Source organism: Schistocerca americana, chromosome 1 (assembly GCF_021461395.2).
Source record: "Schistocerca americana isolate TAMUIC-IGC-003095 chromosome 1, iqSchAmer2.1, whole genome shotgun sequence".
NCBI classification, from domain to species: domain Eukaryota; kingdom Metazoa; phylum Arthropoda; class Insecta; order Orthoptera; family Acrididae; genus Schistocerca; species Schistocerca americana.
Window position 1 is genome coordinate 998,817,491 of NC_060119.1, and position 20,441 is coordinate 998,837,931.

At 41.9% G+C, this 20,441-nt stretch overlaps 1 protein-coding gene across 1 annotated transcript in view; it reads left to right on the forward strand.

Annotated features, from left to right (window-relative positions):
- LOC124548682 (neurotrimin) overlaps positions 1-20,441 on the forward strand; it is a gene marked incomplete at its 3' end in the record, with an annotated part of 1,196,053 nt that overhangs the window by 948,148 nt on the left and 227,464 nt on the right. The window contains exons 8-9 of the mRNA XM_047125186.1: positions 5,397-5,534; positions 17,615-17,620. Coding sequence (XP_046981142.1) covers positions 5,397-5,534; positions 17,615-17,620 — 144 coding nt within the window. The remainder of the gene's footprint in view (positions 1-5,396; positions 5,535-17,614; positions 17,621-20,441) is intronic.

A 20,441-nucleotide genomic window follows, 5' to 3' on the forward strand; every position in this document is an offset into this window, starting at 1 on the left:
CAATACACTGTAGAATTGATCATTGCGCCATGAGGGAGGACATCTTACGGAATAATCCCTTCAGAGTCCCTGTCAGATGGTTAGGAACACTGCCGGTACACACCTTTGTGTACCCCAATCGGTGGGTGAGAGTGTCGCCACTACCGACAGAGACGCCCAGTTATACAGTGAGGTGTTTGACTCTGATCCGTCAACCACCTCGAATGAGAGTGGCCGCACGTTCCAGCATTGCAAGGGTGACAGTGGCCTACCGGCACGCGGAAGTTCGGACGTATTTGAACGACTTAGTTTCGGCGTTGACAGGCACCTCACTCAACAACTCACCCTGCTTTTGTTTACTGTGAGATCTGCTTAGCACATTCTTCAACCGCCTATGAACATTTGTCATGCTCTTGGTTTCCGTCAAAAGAAATACAGTGATAGTTCTCTGCCTGGAACGCTCCTCCGTTACAGACGTCATTTTGAAACCTACGGCCGCGCGGAGTGGCCGCGCGGTTAGAGGCGCAATGTCACGGATTGCGCGGCCCCTCCCGCTGGAGGTTCGTGTCTTCCCTCGGGCAGGGGTGTGTATGTTATTCTTAGCATAAGTTAGTTTAAGTAGTGTGCAAGCCTAGGGACCGATGACCTCAATAGTTTGGTCCCTTAGGAATTCATACACATTTGAATATTTGAAACGTACGTATAGCGCTGCCACCAATCGGAACTTCATGAAACTATAGGGGCTTAAACGGAAACATTCCACGATGTCCCGTGACATATTCCACATTTCTTCAACGGAAACTGGCAGAGAGGAAAAATGTATTACATTGCTTATTGAAAGTTCCTATATTGCAGCAGTAAAGTGTACACAATAGCGATTACACATTTCGACATATTGCGATTGGATCTTAAAGATACATCGTAATGTGAAAAATATCGTCCGGCAGCAGACATATGTGACCGTCCACTGTCTTTAATCTCGGGCCGTTCAAAAAACGGAATAGCATAAGAAAGAAGGGGAAACTATGCATAATTCAATGTAATAAGTGCGTAATTCTTATTGGTTTGTTGTGCGTGTTCTAGGGACACGTCTGGGAAGAGTTCTGGTTCCAGCTTGAAGCCAGGGATCAAGATCCAGCAGTAATATTGATGCTCCACCGAAATCCGTATTTAATGAAAGCAGGTGGCTCGATGGACGTTTGCATTTCCGAGGTCTTACGGGCTCCTGCCTATTACTTTCCACAGCCCCGTCTGACAATAATCAATTATTGCCACGTCTTTGTCATTCAACGCCGCCAGTGATGGACATAAAATAATATCCTCTACTGGTGACATATTGGTCTCGAAAAAAATTCAGCATTTGTGTTGATTTTTACACTGCTTATTTTAGAGACTCAGATGAATATTTTTTTAAGGGATGACAAATTTCTATCACATTTTATCATCTTCAGATCTGTGTAGTTGTGCACGCAACGCGTATTTATACAGAAACTACGTTCTGACGTGTTACATAGTAATGATCTGTGGTAGTACTGCGTTTTGGAGTGTAGCCCTGAAAACATATTGTAATAAAACTAAAGGAAAGTACAGTGAACTCAGCGATAGAGAAATACTAAAATTAAACTAAACTAAACTCCTCCCGAACAGGTCTTGAAGGCCCAACGGCACCGACCGGCCGCCGTGTCGTCCTCAGACATTATGCGTCACTGGATGCAGGTATGGAGGGTCATGTGGTCAGCACACCGCTCTCCCGGCCGTATGTCAGTTTCCGAGACCGGAGCCGCTACTTTTCAATCAAGTAGCTTCTCAGTTTGCCTCACAAGGGCTGAGTGCATCCCGCTTGCCAACAGCGCCCGGCAGACCGGATGGTCACCCAACCAAGTGCCAGCCCAGCCCGACAGTGCTTATCTTCGGTGATCTGACAGGAACCGGTGTTACCACTACTGCAACACCGTTGGCCACAGAAATAAATGGTGATTCAAAAAGAATACCACAACTTTAAAAATGTGTATTTAATGAAAGAAACGTAATATAACCTTCTGTTATGCATCATTACAAAGAGTATTTAAAAGGTTTTTTTTCACTCAAAAACAAGTTCAGAGATGTTCAATATGGCCCCCTCCAGACACTCGAGCAATATCAACCCGATACTCCAACTCGTTCCACACTCTCTGTAGCATATCAGGCGTAACAGTTTGGATAGCTGCTGTTATTTCTCGTTTCAAATCATCAATGGTGGCTGGGAGAGGTGGCCGAAACACCATATCCTTAACATACCCCCATAAGAAAAAATCGCAGGGGGTAAGATCAGAGCTTCTTGGAGGCCAGTGATGAAGTGCTCTGTCACGGGCTGCCTGGCGGCCGATCCATCGCCTCGGGTAGTTGACGTTCAGGTAGTTACGGACAGATAAGTGGCGCTTCATCCTGCTGAAATATGAATTGTTGTGCTTCTTGTTCGAGCTGAGGGAACAGCCAATTCTCTAACATCTCCAGATACTGTAGTCCAGTTACAGTAGCACGTTCGAAGAAAAAGGGACCAAAAACTTTATTGGCTGAAATGGCACAGAAAATGTTCACCATAGGCGAGTCACGTTCATACTGAGTTGTTTCCCGCGGATTCTCAGTGCCCCATATACAGACATTGTGACGGTTGACTTTCCCATTGGTGTGGAAAGTTGCTTCATCACTAAACACAATCTTTGAAACTAAAGATTCATCTGTTTCCATTTGAGCAAGGATAAAATCACAGAAATCGATTCTTTTAATCTTATCAGCTGCAGACAGTGCTTGAACCAATTTCAGACGATAAGGTTTCATAACTAACCTTTTTCGTAGGACTCTCCATACAGTTGATTGTGGAATTTGCAGCTCTCTGCTAGCTCTGCGAGTCGATTTTCCTGGGCTGCGAACAAATGCTTGCTGGATGCGTGCTACATTTTCATCACTCGTTCTCGGCCGTCCAGAACTTTTCCCTTTGCACAAACACCCATCCTCCGTAAACTGTTTATACCAACGTTTAATACACCACCTATCAGGAGGTTTAGCACCATACTTCGTTCGAAATGCACGCTGAACAACTGTCGTCGATTCACTTCTGCCGTACTCAATAACACAAAAAGCTTTCTGTTGAGCGGTCGCCATCTTAACATCAACTGACGCTGACGCCTAGTCAACAGCGCCTCAAGCGAATAAATGTACAACTAAATGAAACTTTATAGCTCCCTTAATTCGCCGACAGATAGTGCTTAGCTCTGCCTTTTGTCGTTGCAGAGTTTTAAATTCCTAAAGTTGTGGTATTCTTTTTGAATCAGCCTGTTCTACGGCACAAATTAACAATCAAAGAGCTAGTATTAGTATTTAGGGCAACTGAAGATAAGAGACCAATTGATGTTTCAGGTCATGGGTAGTGCTGCCGTCATCAGAAAACACCAAGACGACCGCATAAAAGATAAACGTGGTGTTGTCAGGACAATGTGAAGTCGGATGCGGAATTTATAAAAATCAGCTATGAACTTCATCATTTGCTTCGCCTTGACATTATAAAGGGGCCGTGATACGCTCAATGTTTTTTGGGCAATACCAAGTATTGTGCAATAATAGTGGCCCTTTGAGAGCGATATTGACGGTTTGTGAAAAATATTCAAGGTGACCGCAGCGCGTTAAAAACATTCAGATCAGCTCAGTATATTACGCAATATATTGCGCCGTGTAAGAGTGGTATTGCACTATAAACGGCTGTTCCTGCCGACACCAAGAGAAATTCAGTTAGCCTTGAACGAATTTCCGTGTAGAAGTGGAAAAAGTAAATGACAACAGATCAGGCAGTGCACTGGAGAATGTTTATTAAAGCTCCATGCCGTACTTGGAGAAATGAAATTTCGGACTTCAGGAAACGCCAGATACTTCGTTTTCCACCGGAAACTGAAGACCATTGTGTCATGACAGTAAGTAGAAAAGTTCACTTTACATATGGAGTTTCCAGAACTGGCCAACAGGCCCGGGTCGGCTGGCCAGTGAGAATACATACTTTTTCCCTTGCAAAAGTAATCACACTACAGGCATAAGATCATGAAGCCCTTCAATCAGTAATCAATAAATATTTATTTGGTTTCCAAAAGTTGTTGCTGTAGAGAAGTACATAGAAAATACCACTTGTACGCGATAAAAAACACGTTCATTTTTGTAATTCCCAATTACTGGTTGTTGTGGTTTACGGATATATGTTGCAGTGAAAGAGCCTTCGCTCGATTGTAATGTTCACTGGAAGCTTCTCAGGCTTATTTCTTCCGATTTGCATAATCTGCACATGTGATTAGCAAGACAAGCAAATCAGTTGCAATACATAAGAGTTCTCTGCAATGGTAGAATTCTGGGCATAAATATTGCACAATAATGTTGTGTACTTCTTGCCACACACACTAGCACGACATATTGTACAATATTATTACGCAATACACCATGTATGGATCTTGTGATGGCCCATTAACGGCTGTGTCTCTGTAACCAGTAAAAGTTGGACGAACATCAAATGGAAAATTTTATTTACATACATGTATACACAAGGTTAAAAGTGGGGTGGGGTGCATTCGGAAAATAAAATAGGACTTTCCAAACTGAGCTTCCTAAGTACCTGGAACATAAACTTACAATCAGTGTTTATTACCAAGTTGGGCTAATGTCTGTGAGACATGGGCATTCAGTACGAGAATGACTGAAAAACTAAATGTTATCCAATGAGCATTGGAGAGAAGCGATTTGTGAATTACTAGTAGAGGCAGGAAAAAAAAAAAAAAAAAAAAACAAATGGGCCAGGGAACAGGCTGTCGTGGAAGAAGCAATTTTAAAAGCACTGGAAACGAAGTGTTGGCTGGAGCATGCAGTCATCCGAATAAGTGGTTAACAGGTCGCGAGAATCGGTTGCTGTGTTAAGACAAGAGAAGACTGCCCCCTTATTGAATGAGGCAAATCACAGTAATCCTCAAGCAGAAGCAACATGACCCAAATAACCAAAGAAAATAATACGTCTGAAAGTCTAGAGGAGACGATCGAATAGCATTCGATGCGAAATGAGGATCCTGGTAGCATTAGGTATCCCAATGTCTTATGTTACTGATTAACTTCATGACGCATGTGCGGCAGCAACTGCATAATGTAATGTTACTTTAAATCCGTCTTGATTGCAAATTTTTATTTTTGCAAATTTGCAAAAAAAATTTGCAATCAAGACGGATTTAAAGTAACATTATAAAATCACTGATTGCTGTTATCCCATAAGACATTATGTCTGTTTTTGCAAATGCATAATGTAACATATTAGCAATCAATATTAGTTAACGACTTGCACTGAAATCGGACAGTAAAATACTTTTCATGTTTTACCAAATCAAAGAAGAAACAAAACATTCTTTCTGTTACAGTCCCACCCATGTTGTCGATACCAAATCAACTAGAGGGAGCGTACATCGGACAGGATGTGACGCTGGAGTGCCATACAGAAGCCTATCCGACGTCCATCAACTACTGGACGACGGAGAAGGGTGATATGATCGTCTCCGGTAAGTTTTATTCTGCTGTTCAGAATATTGATCGTTTATATAACTTAAAGAATCGGTCTGCCCTGCATTCGTCAAGTTCTCTACATAACCTGTATTCCTATGAATTTAAATTCTCTTGAAACCCACATTAATGAAGCAAATTTCTGAAAATAATTTTTTAAGAAAAAATTATGAAACGTTCTCAATGAGCTGCAGAACGTTGTGTTGCAGAGGGCGTAAAAAATTTTAGATCATTGAAACGATGTATAAAAACTGCGGGTATTAGATTAGATGTCTACAAATATAGATAAACAAACACATCGAGAATGTTCACTATATAATCCGACACAATATGTATGTGGAACAATATTTGTAAGCAAAAAATTGTAGTTACGACTCACTGAAACACTTTCGGGACGGAAAGAAATTTTTGGATGATGTGCCATATGCTGGTTGACTGTCAACGGGAATAACAACTAGCAAGAGCAAGCAGGAAAAGACTGTACAGGCTCAAATTAGTATCGAACACTTAAGTTACAAATTTTGATATTCTGACTGCTTGAAGAGCAGAAGATATAGTTAATGATAACTGCTGGAGATACTGATCCATGCAATCGGCGTCTGTACAAATATTAATTTGAAGCAATAATACACGATTGGCGTAGTTGGATAGACACCCTCCACTGTCTCATTCTACAGGGTGGTCCAAAAGTCCGGGAAAACCCTCATAAAATTCAAATGGAGTAGCAAACAAAGAAACAGGGTCCCTACACGCGAGGAACGCGAAGGGGGAAACTTCATAGGCTATGCCACCAACATGGCGGCCATCTTGAAAGCCGCCATCTTGGATTCAACTCCAAAATTTCAAATGGGAATGTCGTCATGTGACATATCAAACAGATAGAGAATTTCACCAGGAAAACAATGCCGTTGTTATTTTAGACATAGCTTTATTCATTCTCGGGTTATAGCCAGTTACATATGGCAGCGGTGGGACGCCCGGCAGCGTGTGTGTTATGTGCCGAAAAGACATTACGCCGATGTTACACAGTTCCAAGAGACCACCAACAGTCATAGGAATGGCTCGATATCTTTCCAAAAGGTTGGATTGTTAATGTTATCCTCCGAACTCAGTCCTGATGAACTTTGACCAACACGTCTGGCTGAATTTGACCACAGGCATCAACAATGCCCTGCATTAGATAATGCAAATCCCGTATTTTTACAGAATAAACCAGTGCTTTGACGTGACCCCAAAGATAAAAATCCAAAGGAGTCAAATCTGGTAAACGTTTTGGCCACTCCACAGCACCCCTACGACCAATCCACTTTTGAGGGAACTGCACATCCAGGTATGCTTGCACATTGTGCCCATAATGTGGTGGGGCTCCATCATGCTGGAAGAATTCCGGAAATGTCCCGTCCTCCGTTAACAACGAGGGAAACACTTCTTCATGCAATAACCTCAGGTAACCGCTGTCTGTTAACGTACCATCAATAAGAAAAACAGGTCCAACGACTTTGGTACCCCACACACCACACCAGACCATCACATTTGTGAGTCGACTGTTTTGGAAGCATCAATCCGGTGCGGATTTGTGTCGGACCATTATCTGTGATTCTGACTGTTCACTTCACCATTGATAAAGAAATTGGCTTCATCACTGAACAGCACTTGATAGGGGAAACGTGGGTTTATCTACAGCTGCTGTGTCACCCATTCTGCCAACTATACCCGACGATCTGGGTCATCCTCGTTTAGGTGTTGGAGCAGCTGAAGTTTGTACGGGTGCCATTTGTGCTGCGATAAAATTCGCAGTATAGAGGTACGGCTAACCACACATTCTTGTGACAGGCGACGAGTACTCCGTTGTGGACTCTTGCTAAATGGTGCCAACAAGCTCACTGTTGTTGCTTCATCGGTGGCGGTTTTGGTCTTCCAGCCTTAGGTTTATATGCGACAGAACTTGTTGCTCGGAATTTGGCCAAAAACTTGGCAACTGCGCTGTGAGTGATGGGCTGTCTGGTTGTGTGACGACTGTTGAAATCCTCAGCAACGACCCGTGTGCTCCTTTCTCTTGATATCAAGATGTTTTCAATGCGTTCTTCATGTCTTACGGGCATTTTGTAACCTGTAAATAAGGAAATAATGATTAAAACGGTAACACGAGTAAATGACACCTAACAGTTACTCACATGTAACATATAAGGCATGGGATAGTCACTTTGCACCGTTTCAGACACCATTTTATGACTTCTCAGTACGTAATACTCACGCTGCCGAGCGTCCCACTGCTGCCGCAAGTAATTGGCTACAACCCGAGTACGAATTAAGCTATGTTTAAAATAACAACGGCATTGTTTTTCCGATGAAATTTTCTATCTGTTTGATATGTCACATGACCACATTCCCATTTGAAATTTTAGAGTTGAATCCAAGATGGCGGCTTTCAATATGGCCGCCATGTTGGTGGCATAGCCTGTAAAGTTTCCCCCTTCCCGTTTCTCGTGTGTAGGGACTCTGTTTCCTTGTTTGCTACTCCATCTGGATTTTATCAGGGTGTTTCCGGACTTTTGGACCACCCTGTATACCTGCCTCAGAAAAGGAACACATGAGGTCATTGTATGATTGCATATATGGAATCCAAGAGTTTTCTGCTTTGTAAATGTGAATTAAGTTTATTGTGGGCAATTGATTTTCGTTTGAAGGGGAATACAAGTATATTTTTGACTTCTATTTTCTTTGCAGTTTGGTACCAACTATGAGATTTCCCAAGCGCACCTTGGACATAACTTTGAATGAAGATGACATTTACAACAGCATTGAATTTTATCTATAGGTCTTATTTCCTTATAATTAACAGGAAGTAATGGAAGTATCCTTTCTTGCTGTGGTGATTCGTCTCCCTTGGCCAATTATTCAGTGTATCGGATGTAAGCACACGTATATCTAGGAGCTGTGTTGGATTACGGCTGAGCTTTGCATTCTACATGTGTTGTCGTTAGTTCAAGCAGCTGAGGAGTTGAGACACGATGGTTTTAACTCAAGCTACACGTTATTTATGTAGGTAGAAACGACGAAGTACAAGTCTTTTCTATAGTCTGTAAGCTGTATACAAGAACCTTGTACTAATTTATTTGTGAAGTTTTCAAGAAACTTTTACAGTGAAAATCAATACGTAATCTAGTCTGTGAATCATAACACTATATCTACTGCGTCCATTTTGCCTGTCAAATCACATAGCACGACCTGTGTTAGGAGTGACATTTCATTGAAAATAAGGTCGTATTTTGAAACCTATTTTGTTAACCATCTATTTGTCCTCGATTATTATACTAGTATTAAACGCAGATACTTGTCCCACAACGTTAAGGCTTTTTTTAAGATTACGCATTTGTTAGTGCCAGGAATAAACAAGAATGTATGCGTCCTGGCTGAAACACTTCCAGTCCTGAGTTCATGTCTCTCATTTGACCGAAGGGGAATGGTAACCTGTTTTAGATGCAGCAAGGAAGTAGCTGTTCTATCTCAACAAGTATGAAGGCTGTTCGGAAAGTAAAGCGTGATAGGTCCCGAAATGGCAACGACAGTGAAAATGCGATGGAGCTCTGCGCAGATATGTTGGGCGGAGCCTTTAGTATACACGTCAATTGCGTCACGTTGCCCGTTTCAGATCCGAGTACACAGTGGGTGACCGTTGAGAGGGGTCGACTGTTTCACATATCCCCACGCAACACACGTGTCATGTCTTCACGACAATTGTTGTCTTCACACTACAGGGCAATGAGGACGCTACTGCAGCGGTTTAAATGGGAAGTGTTTGATCACGCATCATACATCCCGAACTTGGCTCCCTCTGATGTTCATCCCTACTGACGTGAACCGTTGGCTATGAAGACAACATTTTGGCAAAGACGACGAACACGAGCCCAGCGAAAAGAACTTGCGGAAAGCATAGGTGGCTGCATTCTATGACGAGGGTATTGGGAAATTGGTACAACGCTACAACAAATGGCTCTGATCACTATGGGACTCAACTGCTGAGGTTATTAGTCCCCTAGAACTTAGAACTAGTTAAACCTAACTAACCTAAGGACATCACAAACATCCATGCCCGAGGCAGGATTCGAACCTGCGACCGTAGCGGTCTTGCGGTTCCAGACTGCAGCGCCTTTAACCGCACGGCCACTTCGGCCGGCGCTACAACAAATGTCTAAGTCCGAACGGAGACTATGTAGAGAACTAACTGGAAGGTTTAACAAACTATAGCAAATAAAACGTTTTTGATTTTCACTCTGGTTTCCATTTTTCGGCCGATAGGACCACACATTCCAAAAAGCTCCGTAATTCGGCTAGGCGCAGTGTGGAAAGCTTAAAAGAGGAGCACTGACGAATGTGGCGACAATACGGACCGTAAACGGGGAAATCCACTTACATAGCAGCTTTGACAAAGGTTGCATAGTTACACACCTGTAAATGAGAATGTCTGAAAAGGCGAAACTGGTCGGTTGTTCCAGTACTATTGTCTTGAACATCTGGGGAAAGTGGTTTAATGAAGGACAGCGAAACCACGAGTAGGCAACAAGTTGGTGGACGTTCACGCATCATCACAGCAAGTGGGATTCGGAAGTTTGCCCGCTCTGTAAAGCTGGATAGGCAGCGGCCTGTGGCAAATTTGATGGGGGAGTACAGTTGTCTGTGTAGGCCCAGGAGCTTCAGAGCACACCGTTAGACGTTGGTTGTCGAAATTGGGGCTCTTCAGCAGATGGGGTTCTTCAGCAGGCGACACTTACGTGTTCCCATACCGACCCAAGGGCGTGTAAATTACGATTGCTGTGCGCACGACGTAACCGAGGTTGGGCCGTGGATCGGTGGAAGCGGCTGCTTAAGACAATCACGGCGTCACGGACGCAGATCGATTGGGGGCAGTATTATACTATTGGGGACCTGGCATTCCATGGAACCTGTGGCTGTAGCTGCGAAACTTTCTTTCTTTGGGTCACCAGTCTGCTGACTGCTATTATGTGGCCTGCCACGAATTCCTGTCGTACCCCATCCTCTTCACTTCAGGGTATTCCTTCCCGCTCCGATTCTGCGCAAAACCTCCTCATTTATTACCTTATCAGTCCGTCTAATTTTCAACATTCGCCTGTAGCGACACACCTCAACTGTTTCGATTCTCTTCTGTTCCAGTTCCCTACTGTCCATGTTTCACTACCAAACAATACTGTTCTCCAAACGCACATTCTCAGAAATTTCTTCCTCAAATTAAGGCCTATGCTTAATATTAGAAGACTTCTCTTGGCCTGGAACACCATTTTTGCCAGTTCTGGTCGGCTTTTCATGTCCTCCTTGCTCCGTCCGTCAGTGGTTATACTGCTGACAGGTAGCAGAATTTCATAACTTCATCTACCTCGTGACCATCTATCTTGATGATAAGTTGCTTGCTGTTCTCATTTCTGCTACTTCTCAATACTTTCGTCTTTCATCGATTTACTCTCATTACATATTCTGTACTCATTAGACTGCCGGACCTTGTGGCCGAGCGGTTCTAGGCGCTTCAGTCCGGAACCGTGCTGCTGCTATGGTCGCAGGTTTGAATCCTGCCTCGGGCATGGATGTGTGTGATGTCCTTAGGTTAGTTAGGTTTAAGTAGTTCTACGTCTAGGGGACTGGTGACCTCAGCTGTCAAGTCGCATAGTGCTTAGAGCCATTTGAACCATTTTTTGATCTCATTAGACTGATCATTCCATTCAGGACATCATGTAGTTCTTCTTCACTTTCACGCAGGATTTCATAATCAGCGAATCGTATCATTGATATCGCATCATCTTGAATTTTTATTCCGTTCCCGAACCTTGCTTTTATTTCCATCATTGCTTCTTCGATGCACACCCTTTTTAAACCGAGAGCTTCCTTCTTGGTCGTAGACCATTATTATTGCCTCTTGGCTCTTGTAAATTCTTTATGAGACGTGGTATTTACTGGTATTAAGGGAAACTTGGAAGGGAGGACCCACTAATGTAGCTTCCTTTTCACCCAAATTCTTTATTTAACAATATGTAATCATCAATTAGTTTTCTTTACAACTTAACAAATTTGTGAAATGGATAAGCTTTTACAAGAGAAATCAAAACAAGAACAACATAACAATAATTAGAAGGGTCCAAACCTGCGGCCCTTCCGTTATCGGGTGAAACATTTTCGCTTATTAAATGCCATTCTGCAACACATGAAAACATATGAGTAATATTGATAACAAGAGTGTTTCAATTACGCAAACAGATGACATACTTTTTTTAAAATTTGGGAACTGTATGTTGAAAGCTTCGGGGTTAAATGCGCACCTCTGCTTAAAGGTGAAACAAATTAAGAAACAATTATGACAATGATAAGGCTTGCTTCAAAGCGAGCAAACTTTTCCTTTCAATCAGCAACCAAGGTGCGACTGGATACCAACCCGTCCCTTCTGACAATATTATTATCACTACATCCCTGGTGACAGTTGGCTGTTAATATGTCAAAAGTTAAATTGTTTCTTAGCTATGATGGCCGCTCTAACGGAACGTCTTAAAACATTATGTGTTTGCACTGATTACAAGGAAACTCACTCGGCGGAACCACAAGATCCAGTTAAAAATACACCAATAATGACCCGGTCTTTCAAAGGTAGGAATGCACAGCGTAGTATAACAGGTAGTTCGGATTATCTCAAATATAATTACATTCGAGGAATTGAACCGGTTAACATCTAAATCTATCCACAAGGCACCTGTTTGTTTAACGCCTACCTGTGCCTTGATACAATTCCGAGCAAGAGCTGATTCATTAAAACATTAATGCTCGGGTATAAACTAGAAAGGAAGGGCAATATAATATCGGAACAAATTTTCAAGCGACAACTAGTTTCCAGCACAATACTGTGGTCTATATTTACGACCAAATAGCCGACCGAGAAAAGCTCTGATGGTCGGAAAAAAAAATTGTGGTTCAAATGGTACAAATGGCTCTAAGTACCATGGGACTTAATAGCTTAGGTCATCAGTCCCCTAAAAATAGAACTACTTTAACTTAACTAACCTAAGGATATCACACACATCCATGCCCGAGGCAGGATTCGAACCTGCGACCGTAGCAGCCGCGTGGTTCCGGACTGAAGCGCCTAGAACCGCTCGGTCACCACGGCCGGCTCGGGTAAAAACCAGAAAATAGACAATGACACCAACTACCAGGAGGATTACGGAATGTTACTCCCCTTTATCAGCAAGCAGCTCCATGGATCCACGGTACGTCCCAGCAGTTACTGAGAGGTGCCGATGAAAGCCAGGAAGAAGAGGGCAGCCAGGCCACGAGCGGTCGTCCAACACCTATGTTGCCAACAAACCGAAGGGATGTCGGCCTGCTGTTTGTAGTCGACGCTGACCTCGGTGAAGTACTCTGGTATCTTTACTCGGCGCAGGCCCTCCTTGTGAAGCTCCTGGCTTCGGCCGCTCGGACCTCGTCACCGCCTCTTGTCGCGACACTGCCGCCAATCTCTAAACTTGGTGCCTCCTCTTTCTCGGGCCAGCGAACTCGTATATACATCGGCAAGCAAAGAGCTTCTGAGGACACAAACCACAGATACCAATTGTTCCTCATGGATATTCGCAACGGGACCGCAAGAGGGATAGTCGACACAGCCCTTGAGTTAGTGGCGCCGGACAGAACAGTCTACTAACTTAATGGCGCCACAGCTCATTGTATATTACTTATCCCGCCCTATACCTTACTCGTATCTTTCTCAGAATTTCGATCATCTTGCACCAATTTACATTGTCATAAGCTTTTTCCAGCTCGACAAATCCTATAAACGTGTCTTGATTTTTCTTTAGCCTTGCTTCCATTATCATCTGCAATATCAGAATTACATGTCCGGGGCCATTATCTTTTCTAAAGGCAAGCCGATCGTCGTCTGGCACATCCTCAATTTTCTTTTCTATTCTTCTGTACATTACTCCTGTCAGCAGCTTGAATGCATGAGCTGTTAAGCTGATTGAGCGATAATTATTTTCGGAATTGTGTGGATGATATCTTTCCGAAAGTTGGATGGTATGTAACCAGACTCATACATTCTACAGATCAACGTGAATATTCGTTTTGTTGCCACTTCTCCCAATGCGACTCCTGTTCCTCATAGAGATCTTCAATGTACTCTTTCCACACATCCGCTGTCTCCTCTGCATTTTACATTGGAGAACCAGTTGCATTCTTCATGTTACCACCCTTGCTTTTAATGTCACTGTCGGTTGTTTTGACCTTCCAGTATGCTCAGTCGGTCCTTCTGACGATCACTTCTTTTCCGATTTCTTCATTTTTTCATGCAGCCATTTTGTCTTAGCTTCCTTGTGCGTCCTATTTATTTCATTCCTCAGCGACTTGTATTTCTGTATTTATGAATTTCCCTGAACATTTTTCCTTCTTTCATCGGCCATCTGAAGTATTTCTTCATTACCCACGGTTTCTTCGTTGTTACCTTCCTTTTAACTGTGTTTTTCTTTCTAACTTCTTTGATCGATCTTTTTTAGAGAGGTCCGTTCCTCTTCCACTGTACTGCATACTAAGCTATTCCGTATTCCTGTATCTATAGCCTTACAGATCTTCAAACTTGTCTCGTCATCCCTTAGTACCTCTGTGTCCCACTTCTTTGCGTACTGATTCTTCCTGAGTACTCTCTTGAACTTCAGCCTACTCTTCATCTCTACCACATTGTGATCTGAGTCTGTATCTGCTCTGACTGTGGCCCACGTGGACTGCGTGAACATTATTGAGGACCACCTGCAACCATTCATGCTTGATGTCTTCCCGACAGCGATGGCATTTTTCATCAGGATGACGGTGTCATAAGACAAGAACGTGCTGCAATGGCTTGAGACGCATGACAGCGATCTCATGTTACGTCTTGGCCACCAAATCCGACAGATCTGGACCCGATAGAAGACATCCGTGACGCTACAGAGCGCCAACCCCGCAGTCACTAACCAGCCGGCCGTTATTTACAGGAATTGGGTGACCTAACGCAATTTGATCTCATATATCTCTTTGAACTTTTAAAAGGGTTGTTGAATCAGTGCCATGCAGAATCGCTGCTGCATTGTGTATTTTCTCATTAGTTTCTGTTCTTTCCAAAGAATAGATGTTTTACAGTAACGAAGTAATAAAGGAACCGCTCCTCGTCCTCGGTTTTTTGTTGCTGTTTTATCTCATTATGATGTTATGGCAATTATCTTGTACTTTATACTCTTGCACTGTCACTTCTAAACCTTGGCTCGATACGTCTTTTTTCTCCCATTCGTTCGCCTAAACTATTGCTTTTCCGCTCTAGATTGTTTTTCCCAAACACATTCAACACTCGCGCTTTTCAAAAGAACCAGATGAATTAATCTTTTTTTTCACATTTCATACCCTCTTTCTTGTAACTAGTGATTCAAAGAATTCGCCTTGACTTCACAGTAGTTTTTCTCTCCTGTGCCCTCAATATTCGATTACTTAACACATTCGAAATCGATTACGCAAGACTACACATGATATCAGGTTCATGGAGAGTACGAGATGCTTTCCTCATCTGCCATGATTCCTTGAGTACTCTGCTTGGCACCTAGTTGACATACCCATCACAAAGAAGTCCACCCGGCGTAAGACACATTGTTTCGCATGTGGAACCTGCGGACGATGGTATTACACAGCTAGTTTAATGGCGTATAGTATCTTGGGTAATGAACTAACGGCTATATCAGCCACGGGAATCTGTGCAGTGCTGACAGCGGAAAAAAGTACTACCTCCATTTACATTATGTAGCCTCTGTTTTGAAGAGCAGGCTCGTGGACCTTAGGGAGAAAGATAGGTTGTAATGAGATGAGGGAGAGACTTGTGAGGAAAATTACCCGGTAATGTCATTACCAGCTCCAGCCACTGATACCTTGATAACTTGTCTGTGGTCAGTAAATTTTGACATGTGGCTTCCTGTTCTGATTTGAGGACCAGTCATGCCTGTAACCTATTACCCTGCGCTCTCCGCATTGTAAGTGAGTGTACCGAGATGTATATGAGAGCAGTCCACAGAGTGACTTGGGACCTTCACTATATGGGAAATGTCGGCATATCATCCTTATTTTCTCACTAAGTGCTGGGAAGAAACATGAAGTTCTATTATGAACCCCGTTTAACAAACAGTTTGCCCTTTTTGTGCAGTTTTATGCAATTTTAGCGGATTCACTTTTTGTTGCGCTATTTGATTGATTTGAATAATCTAGTTGTACCTTAACTAAGTTCAGGAGCTAATGATCAAACAATCCAACATATCTAAAAGCTAACGAATAAATTTACAGATATGTTTTAGATTTGTTTTCGGGAGCTGTAGGTTTGACATCGCCAGATGGCCAACCGGATTCAATATTTCTGTGGTTTCGTAAATCCCTCATGACGCATTCAGAGATTGTCCGTACGAGCAGGTCACGCCCGTCTACCTTTTCATCTTGTTAATGAATTTATTTAACTAAAGAAATGAACAGAGAATCTGTGACAATAATGATAGTCTATATTGTTATAGATGGCTGTGTGGTGACGACCAAATTATTAGTAGAAACATATTTCTTTCCACTCATTGCATATCCTTTCAGTGACACAAATCCCTTACCTACATTATTCTATTCAATGCTTTTTTCATTTCGACGAATACTAGGCTAACAGTCTTGACATTCTCAAAATGTGTTACAGAAACAATTTTTAACAGTCCTATACTTACATTCTCTTGGCTTATTTTATCAAGCGCAACAGTAATTTATGCTGTTCTAAACTTTTGTACATGGCTCGAGTACCAAACCTAGCATGAGATCTTCGTGAAGAAATAATAAGCAGCCCATCAGTTACAAAATGTAAGGTTTATTTAAACCTTTTGACCATGGTTTTAACTTCAATAAAAATTCGTCATCAGAAGGATATTAGTGACTACTGAGATACATATTGTAGAGGAGATACGTCAGAAATAGCCGAAAGGAACCAGTAAAACATAAAATTTAGCCTCTATAACATAAAAACATGCCCGACATGGTGATCGTCATTGAGTAATACTACATCACTGTACATCTCTTACTTGATGTGCACGATCTGAACATTTATGAAGAAAGTGAAACATTATACTTTGGTGACGCCTTTCGGCTATTTTTAACGTATCTCCACTACAGCATGTAACACATTTTTATAAAAATTGAAAACGTGGTTAAGGGATTTAAATAAAACACCAATTTCGCAGTTGTTTGCCTGATTATTATTTCTTCACAAAGATTACGTTCCTATTTTCACTTCAAAAGAAGATTATGCATTCATATGGGACTGTATTTGTAGATATTTTTAACAAATTTGTTCCTTGGAAATGGCACCGTCAGAGTTCCAGACAAATAATGAGTCATTGGTTCAAACGGTTCAAATGGCTCTGAGCACTATGGGACTCAACTTATATGGTCATCAGTCCCCTAGAACTTAGAGCTATTTAAACCTAACTAACCTAAGGACATCACACACACCCATGCCCGAGGCAGGATTCGAACCTGCGACCGTAGCGGTTTCGCGGCTCCAGACTGTAGTGCCTAGAACCGCACGGCCACTCCGGCCGGCAATGAGTCATTCCTTCCTCGTCATGTCTTATCATTTTTATCTTATTCTCATATTCACTCATTACCCCTTTTTTCTTTGAATTGTTTCCATAGTGAGACTTAGAATAGACACTGCATAAAATGAACTCAGTTGTTTCCAAACCAAGTAATAACGAGTGGCTCTTGTTGACTTGCAGCGAAAGTTCTAAAGTAGTTAAATAAACTCAACCAAAGGTAATGATTTCAGACATACAGATTGTAAAAAGATGGGAACAAAAGCGAGTCTAAGTACCTGCTTACTTACGACATTATAAACAGATCTTAATCTTACAAAATATTTTAATGAAATATACATACAATGAAAAGTTGTTTATTTTCATACATGTAAGTGTATAATTGTGTCTGTCTGTTTGTGTGTGTGTGTGTGACATGACACATTAACGTCCCTGATGGGTTTTGTGGTTACTTACAGGGTCCGGTAAGTCCACATCTCATGGTAAGTTCTAACAATCTGCTCCATTACGGACGCACTGACTGAGAAATAAGGATTAATATGTGACACAGTGTACAGATAAATTCCTTGGTTTGTATGTTGTAATTTGAGCATGCATAAGTGTTTAGCAGTAATATTGTTTTAATGGAAAAAGCAAATCAGTGACCGATATTTCATGTAGCAGTTTATATTAAACTGATTGTGAGATAGAAGCATGACGATAAAGAAGTGAAGTACTGTCGTTGATAATTACGAAACAACCCACAGAAAAGAAGTATTTCTATTTATCAGTAGGCTTAATGATAATACGATCTAAAATGCCGCTACTACAAAGTGATCTCACTGTAACTAATCTAAAATACTCATGCTGAATAATGAACGCATTGTAAATAGGCGTTTAAATATAACTGTGTAGCGCTTTTGACAAGCTAAATCCTGACGGGAAAATGAAAATAGTTCTAATTTCACATCGACATCGAATTGTACGATAAGAACAAAGAACTCGGTTGGATAAAACTGCAGAAGGAACTTGGTATTGTGTATTCAAAGACTAAATGCAGGATTTGCGTGAAGTAATTGAGGGAAACATCGTAAACACTTCATTCACGCCAGATGCCAATCAAGAAATTGTTGATTCTAAAGTCAGAGACAGGACGATAACTGAAATGTGGACATTAGGATTAGAAGGCTGTCCTGGATTTTATAACTCGTTAGTTATAGTCATATGAATCCACGTTACCACACCATATTATGAAAGAATTTTCAAAACATATTTGAGCCACAATACAGATTAGAAATTCTATGACTGAAGATTACTTAGAGTGTTTAGATCATTGAAACATAAGACTGAAAATACTGAACAGAAAGTTTTTAAATGCTTTTGCATTCGCTGAGACTTTTAATATCTCCATTCCTAGCGTCTATCGTAAGGCTGAGTTTCTGACGTGACGGCTCTGAATGTTAGCTCAACAGGACAGGCGTCAGGGACTCTTTGACTCATTCGGGTGACTTAGCATTTCGAGGCCTTTTCAGTTACTTGAAGTTTTCATGTGAGTGGTATCGTGGACAGTACGTCACTACGTGTAAGGCATTGAACAACTATTGAATCAATAGCATTGGAATTTTTTTAACGTCATAGATTACAACTTTCAGAATCCTGATAGTCTTTTACAGAAATTATAACCTATACAAATAGTTGAGGATATACTCATATAGTGAATTAGTATTATTTCATAGGCTGTCAGTCGATGGTCGTTTGTCTATGTATTACTTTATCCTTATCTTAAGGAAGCCATGGTACGATGAGAAAATTGCGATGCCTCCTTGTCAATTTACAGTAGCTTAGCGTATTTTTCCGTTCAAGAGTCTAATAGAATTATATTTATTGTCAGCTGCCGTGATGTATTGGTGCAGATGGCTATAAGCACTATGAGACTTAACATGTGAGGTCATCAATCCCCTAGACTTAGAACTACTTAAACCTAACTAACCTAAGGAGATCACACACATCCATGCCCGAGGCAGCATTCCAATCTGCGACCATAACAGCAGCGCGGTTCCGGACTTAAGGGCCTAGAACTTCAAATGGCTCTGAGCACTATGGGACTTAACATCTGAGGTCATCAGTCCCCTAGAACTTAGAACTACTTAAACCTAACTAACCTAAGGACATCACACACATCCATGCCCGAGGCAGGATTCGAACCTGCGACCGTAGCGGTCGCGCGGTTCCAGACTGACGCGCCTAGAACCGCTCGGCCACACGGGCCTAGAACTGCCGTGGTGTATTACTATCTGTTAGAAGCTAATATGTTCTTACAGTTTTTTTCAGTATAACATGTGCACATTATGTAATATTGTCTTGCCTGCCATATACAAACAGCAAATCCCAATAAACGAAAGATAAAATGTAATCGGCTTTGAACGCTCACCTATAGAAAACGTATTTTGCCGATATCATCCTAATGCAAGTCAAAAGCAAACCCTTTTGTGCTCTAACAGTTATCCTGACAGTGATGTACTCTAAGTGAGCAAAAGTGTCTGGACAAAACTATGTAAGGTTGACCAGTAGATGTCAGAAGAGGCGTTCCCGCCAGGACTAAAGCAGACGCGGAATATTGCGAAATAGTAACAGCAGATTGAGTAACATATCCATCAACTCTTCTAAAGCTTCTCAGGCTGACTGCTCGTATTGTGATTATGAAGTAGAAACGCGTGGGAACAACCTAAGATAAACCAAGACCAGCACACCTCAGGGTTGACTGTGAAAATGCACTAAATCAGTGGAAGGAATGAATCGCGAATTCCAAGGTGTCAGCATTAATCCAGCTAGCACAATGGTTCTCCGTAGGGTGTTAAGAATGGAGCAGAATGGTCACGCAGCTTCTCGTAAACCACACATTTATGTAGCCAGTGATAATGGACGCTTGAGGTGGCGTAAAGAGTGACGCCATTGGACAGTAGATGACTGTGTATGAGTCAGTTCATTTATCGCGACATACCCTGTGGCAACCGATGGAATGGTTTGGGTTTAGCGAAAGCCTGGAGAACGTTAGTTGTCTACGTATGTAGGGCCAACAGTTAAGTACGGAGGAGATTGTGTTACGGTATGGAACGTAATTCTTGGTTAGGCGGTGGTCTCTTTACTGCGCTTACGAAAATCCTGAATGCGGAAGGATATGAAAACATTTTACAGAATTATTTATTGCATAAAGTGGAGGAAATGTTCGGAAACGATGACTGTTTGCATCAGCGAGTGCAAACTGTCACGAAGCAGAATCTGTGAGGCAATGCTTTGTCGACAATA